A 7,014-nucleotide genomic window follows, 5' to 3' on the forward strand; every position below is an offset into this window, starting at 1 on the left:
ACTTTTGCCCAACAATTCGTGCTCTTCTATGTGCCTTGCAATTTTACTCTTTACTAGTGTTTCTACTAATTTGCCTGGTACTGATGTTAAACTTATCGGTCTATAATTGCCAGGATCTCCTCTAGAGCCTTTTTTAAATATTGGTGTTATATTGGCCGTCTTCCAGTCATTTGGTACCAAAGTGGATTTAAAGGATAGGTTACAAACCACTGTTAATAACTCCGCAATTTCACATTTGAGTTCTTTCAGAACCCTTGGGTGAATGCCGTCTGGTCCTGGAGACTTGTTACTATTCAGCTTATCAATTAATTCCAAAACCTCCTCTAATGTCACTTCAATCTGAGTGAGTTCCTCAGATTTGTCGCCTAAAAAGGCTGGCTCAGATTTAGGAACCTCTGTAACATCTTCAGCCGTGAAGACTGAAGCAAAGAAATCATTTAATCGCTCCGCAATGGCACTGTCTTCCTTGATCGCTCCTTTTATATCTTTATCATCCAAGGGCCCCACTGCTTTTTTAGCAGGCTTCCTGCTTCTAATGTATTTAAAAAACATTTTACTATTGTTTTTTGAATTTTTGGCTAGCTGTTCCTCAAACTCTTTTTTGGCTTTTCTTACTACATTATGACAGTTAATTTGGGAGTGTTTATGTTCCTTTCTATTTTCCTCACTAGGATTTGACTTCCACTTTTTAAAAGCTGCCCTTTTCTCTCTCACTGCCTTTTTAACATGGCTGTTTAGCCATGGTGGTTCTTTGTTAGGTCTCTTACTGTGTTTTTTTATATGGGGTATACATTTAAGTTGGGCCTCTAGTATGGTGTCTTTAAACAGTTTCCATGCAGCTTCCAGGGATTTTAGTTTAATTACTCTACCTTTTAGTTTCTGTTTAACTAGCTTCCTCATTTTAGTGTAATTCCCCTTTTTGAAATTAAATGCCAGAGTGTTTGACCGCTGCGGTGTTCTTCCCAACACAGGAATATTAAAAGTTATTATATTGTGGTCACTATTTCCAAGCGGTCCAGTAACAGTTACCTCTTGGACCAGATCCTGCGTTCCAGTCAAGACTAGATCGAGAATCGACTCTCCCCCTGTGGGTTCCTGTACTAGCTGCTCCAAGAAGCAGTCATTTAAGGCATCAAGAAATTTAATCTCTGAATCCCGTCCTGAGGTGACATGCACCCAATCAATATGGGGATAATTGAAATCTCCTGTTATTACTGTGTTTTTTATTTTGATAGCCTCTCTAATCTCCCTCATCATTTCAGCATCACTATCACTGTCCTGGTTAGGTGGTCGGTAATATATTCCTAATGCCATATTCATATTAGAGGAATGAATTGTTATCCATAATGATTCTATGGAACATTTTGATTCCTTTAGGATTTTTACTTCATTTGATTCTATATTATCCTTCACATATAGTACCACTCCGCCACCCGCACGACCTGTTCTGTCTTTCCGATATAATTTATATCCCGGTATGATAGTGTCCCACTGATTTTCCTCATTCCACCATGTTTCTGAGATGCCTATTATGTCAACTTCCTCCTTTGATATGAGGTACTCCAGTTCACCCATCTTATTAGACAGACTCCTAGCATTAGTGTAAAAGCATGTTAGAAAACTACCACTATTTATATGTCCGCCTTTCACAGACGCATTGGATTTTTTTATGCACGATTGTTTCACATCTGATCTTGCCCATATATTATTTCCCACGTTCCCTATCTGACTAACTTCTAGGGAATCCCTATCTATGGAGCCTCGTGTAAGAGAAGTCTCCGTCCGATCCAGGTGCTCCCCCGCACCAATCGGCTTTCCCCCACCTCTTAGTTTAAAAACTGCTCTATGACCTTTTTAATGTTTAATGCCAGCAGTCTGGATCCACCTTGATTTAGGTGGTGTAGTGATGTAGTAGCAACTGCACTTCTGAGCCTGTATCAGGAAGACTCAGGTTTTATGTACCAGTAAAATATGAAATCAGCTGATGGTCATGAATGCAATTTGCAGTGTATGTTCAAAGAGGTACTCTACCAAGTTCCCTTGAATAGTTGAAAAGTCAGCACTGGAGACCATGAAAGAATCTGAAGAATGTGCCATTACTGAATAGAATGAAGAACTTGGCCACCACTCAACATCAGACACCTTTTGTGGCCTTGAAGCATGACATTCACTTTCTTTATGCTCTGTTGGTCATCAGTAAAATGGAAATAATACTGTGCTACCCAGCATCGAAGTTATGATGATAAATACCATCAGGATTGTGTGGAGCACAGAGGTACTTCATTAATGAGGGTAATAGAAAGACGTACAAACAGTTATGAACCTTATTATAAGGTGGCCAGCTCGGGTTACTCCCATTCACAGATGGACAAAGGGAGGCAGAAAGAATTTCAGATCCATATTTTCATAGTGGGCTATAGCTACCCTAAATTAGTGAATGCTTTTGAAAATGCTAAGGAGAGACAACTACATCTTGTACACAGCGTATAAAGTTCTTATTTCAAACAATTGCTAAATTATCATAGGAATATCTTGAATTTTTCGTCATTAACCATAGAAAGTAACAATAAAATTGCTAATAAGATTGCTGTTTAAAAATTTTTACTTACAGTGAATGGAATTACAAGAGAACTTAGGAGTAATATATATATCTTCCTTTCCTGTTAGCACCAGTAAATAGTAGAGCATCTTATCAGTTCTTTAATGTTGGCTATAAAATCACCAAGGCTACGTCTATATTAGCCCCAAACTTCGAAATGGCCATGCAAATGGCCATTTCGAAGTTTACTAATGAAGCACTGAAATGCATATTCAGCGCTTCATTAGCATGCGGGCGGCCGCGGCGCTTCGAAATTGATGCGGCTTGCCGCCGCGCAGCTCATCCCAATGGGGCTCCTTTTCGAAAGGACCCCGCCTACTTCGAAGTCCCCTTATTCCCATCTGCTCATGGGAATAAGTGGACTTCGAAGTAGGCGGGGTCCTTTCAAAAAGGAGCCCCCTCTGGACAAGCCCAGTGGCGGTGAGCTGCGTCAATTGCAAAGCGCCGCAGCCGCCCGCATGCTAATGAAGTGCTGAATATGCATTTCAGCACTTTATTAGTAAATTTTGAAATGGCCATTTGCGTGGCCATTTTGAAGTTTGGGGCTAGTGTAGACATGGCTCAAGGGTGCATCTACACTTACATTCCTCTTTCGAAAGAGGTGTGCAAATGAGGTAAATCGAAAATGCAAATGAGGTGTAAATTTGCATATTTGACACATCATTTGCATACTCTAATTTCAAAAGAGGAAAGCCAGTGTAGATGCTGCTCTTTCCAAAATAAACGCATCTTTGAAAGAATCCTTCTTCCCTTTATTTAATGGGAAGAAGGATTCTTTCGAAGATGGGATTTACTTTTGAAAGAGCAGCATCTACACTTGCTTTCCTCTTTCGAAAGATGCTCTTTCTAAATTAGAATATGCAAATGAGGTGCCAAATATGCAAATTTATGCATCATTTGCATTTTTGATTTATCTCATTTGCATACCTCTTTCGAAAGAGGAATGCAAGTGTGGACACATCCCAAGTCTTGGAGATGTGAGGGGCCACTCTCTCAGCCCTTTCGTACCAAGCTATAGCAAGGGCCTTATAACACAAAAGCTCCATATTTTAGTTTCACAACTCTTGTCAACATAGCGTAGTCTATCTTAGTTATATCAACTTAAACTAGTTTTTCGTAGGTCATCTTGCATTATTAACATAGACCAGCCTTGAGAAAGATCGAGGCTAGGGCATAGCCCAGTCACCAGGGCACAGTATGACAATGTGCAAGTCCGTCTTTCAAATTGCTTCTCCCCATAAAACAGGGGGCAGGGGAGGGGATGACTGTGTCTGCCACATCCCATGTGAGTGCTCAAGTCACTGGGTTAAAGTGTACAAGGGACGGTGCAACATCACCACCTCTTCCACTCCCATCCATGTTGACACTCTCGGCCTTTGCTTTTGCATTGAAAGGGACCCAGAAAGGAAAATAAAGGTTCCAAAGGTTATGCTCTTTTTTAATTTCATTTTGCCAAACGTTTAGGGAATATTCAGCCTTAGAGTAGGTCAAACTAAATTTCCTTTTCATTTTTGTAAGCATCCAGAAACTCAAAAGCTTACTCACCCAGCTCTTCCCATTCTCACTCCCAGAACCCTGAGCCATACAATTTCCAGAATCCCCATTTTTCAGACTCTAAAACACTTTCCTTTGGAACAAAGAGGAAGAACAAGTAGCTAATCTGCCAGCAAGGTATAAATATTTAGTATCGAATATGACTTTTTCTTTGCATTTAATTTACAGTAGGGTCTCACCGTTTGCAAGGGTTCTGTGCTGAGAACCCTCGCAAATGTTGAATTTTGCAGATACGGCAGCCTCTCCTGCCTGGATCCTGGCTGCTGGGGCTCCTGCCCTGAGCCCAGGGGAAGCAGCAGCTGCAGGAGCTCCTGCCTGGAGCCTGGGGAAGCGGTGGCTGCCAGCACTCCTGCCTGGGGCCCTTGGGAAGCAGCGGCTGCCGGCGCTCTGATCCAGAGCCCTGGGAAGTGGCAGCCACTCATCCTCCCTATTCTGGAGCATTGGGAAGTAGCAGCTGCCAGTGCTCCATGCCCTGGAGCCCCAGGGAAGTGGCCACTCACAAATAATTGAATTTGTGAACCTCAGGTTCACGAATGTTGAGACCCTACTTTATATGGTAGAGAAAGCTCAACCTCTGGGTTATTTATAATTCAATTTTAACTCAGACTGTCATAGAAGATGCACACAAACCATGCCGCCTCTTGGGCACATGTCCCTTTTACTTATTTTGTTCTCCCTTTACCTTAAATAAAGACTATTGTGATGAAAGTCACATTTCCTCCCCTCACACCTGGACACAGACCATGTGACAGTCTCTACAACAACAACACCGATAACATAAAGGGCTGGAGGACCATTTACAAAACACTCTTTGATTCCACCACAAAAATTGTACACTTCCTACTTACTACTGTATAACAAAAACAACCCCACTACAAAGTAGTGATAGATGGATTTCTTCCCTCGTATTTCCCAATACAAACCGCTCCAGCGTTTCATAGCACATTAAATATATTTTTAGTCTCACCCTGAAGAAATGGACAATTCCTTAAATTTTGCTGCAGCAATAGCCCCGTGAATCCCTGATCTCCGTTGGAACCCACAGGTTTTGTTGGAATAGGAAAATTAATGATACTAAGAGCGTAATAAAGAAATACCATGGGCAGTGCAAAAATACACAGCTGTAGGCTGGGGATTGAGTTTGACTGTTTCCACTCCCAATCAGTAAAGCAGTACTGACTTAAAGAGATTCAAGAATTGGCTTGGAATTTATTCACTGCTTTCCTGAGGGAGTCCTTCACCTCCGTGTTCCTCAGGCTGTATATGAGGGGATTCAACATAGGAAGAATCACTGTGTAAAACACTGCAGCTATTTTGTCTGACTCCAAAGAGCTGAAGGTGGGATGTAAACATACGAAGAGTTGAGAGCCATAAAACATAACCACCGCAGTCATATGGAAACTGCAGGTGGAGAAGGCTCTGCGCCGGCCCTCGGCAGAGCGGATCTGCAGGACAGTGGAAATGATATAGACGTAGGAGAGGAGGACAATCACTACACTGCTCACTACAATAGAGCCAATGAAAGCAAACATCACCATCTCATTGATGTGGGTGTCAGTACAGGAGAGCGCAAGAAGTGGGGGAATGTCACAGAAGAAACGATTGATGACATTAGAACCACAGAATGACAGTTGAAATGTACAACATGTGTGTATCAATGCATCCACTAACCCCACAATATATACCCCAGCCACCAGCAGATTACAGCGCTGCCTGGACATTGTGACCATATAAAGCAGGGGGTTACAGATGGCCACGTAACGGTCATAGGCCATCACAGCCAGTAAGAGACACTCAATATCTGCAAAAGAGACAAAGAAATACATTTGCACATAGCAAGCAGCGTAAGAAATGCTTTTCCTCTCAACTAAGAAATCCTGCAGCATCCTAGGAGCAATTATCGATGAATAGCAGAGATCACAGAAAGATAAATTCCTGAGGAAAAAGTACATGGGGGTGTGAAGTTGGGGGTCAATCATGATTAAGAAGATCAGCCCCCCATTTCCCACAAGGGTGAGAATATAAATCAGTAGAAACACCCCAAACAGGGGAACCTGCAGTTCCGGACGATCTGTCAGTCCTGAGAAAATGAATTCAGTCACCACTGAGTGATTTTGATTTTCCATGTCCTCTGAGCTGAGATCAGGCAGCTACAGTGATGTGGACAGGTGGATGGCTTTGTCAAACTATCCCTTCTCTGGAACAAAGAAAGAGAAGAAAACGTGGAGATCAGTTTCTCAATGTATAACAGTCCTTCATCAGGGAGGGTCATAGTCCACAGAGCCACATGTTCACAGCCGGTCATTCCTGTGGGTCCATAAACAGCACAAAGTGTACATATATAAGAACTCATAGGTTAATCACTCCCCTCACATGAACACTTTTGTTTACTAATCCAAACAGCAAACAGTGATTGTGATTCTGCTCTGAGAGAATCAGGATGAAAAACTCCTCAGTTTTTTTAAATTGTTCTGTTGATCAAAAAAGAGCAAGCATAAATGAGTGTCAATCTCCCCACCTACTTTGGCTGATGTGAGCTCTCTGCCTTGAAATATAAATTTAGGATAAAGCTTGCTCACCATGTAAAGGGTACTATTGGGCATCTGATAAAGGCATTTAAGTAAGTTTGTATTAAAACCCAGAGACCTAAAGAAATAGACTGGATTCCATGACTTCTTAATTACCTGTTTTTCCAATCAAATATGTAGTTCTTTTAGCTCAAGTGTTAGGAACAGGGCTGCAACTTTTAGTGCTGGAGGTCTTGAATTCTGTATATGTTGAAGACCAAGTATGTGAGTAGGACAATAATGTGATGTAGGACAATAACACGTACCTACTGTGGAGAGAGTCATGTGATAATG

General features: G+C 41.8%; 1 protein-coding gene across 1 annotated transcript; it reads right to left on the minus strand.

Moving 5' to 3' along the window:
* Positions 1–5,343: 5,343 nt before the first annotated feature.
* LOC142014089 (olfactory receptor 5AR1-like) lies at positions 5,344–6,279 on the minus strand. Its single transcript, XM_074996115.1, has one exon. The coding sequence runs from the start codon at positions 6,277–6,279 to the stop codon at positions 5,344–5,346; it is 936 nt and encodes a 311-aa protein (XP_074852216.1).
* Positions 6,280–7,014: the final 735 nt, after the last annotated feature.

This window comes from Carettochelys insculpta, chromosome 6 (genome assembly GCF_033958435.1).
Source record: "Carettochelys insculpta isolate YL-2023 chromosome 6, ASM3395843v1, whole genome shotgun sequence".
In the NCBI taxonomy this organism is placed as follows: domain Eukaryota; kingdom Metazoa; phylum Chordata; order Testudines; family Carettochelyidae; genus Carettochelys; species Carettochelys insculpta.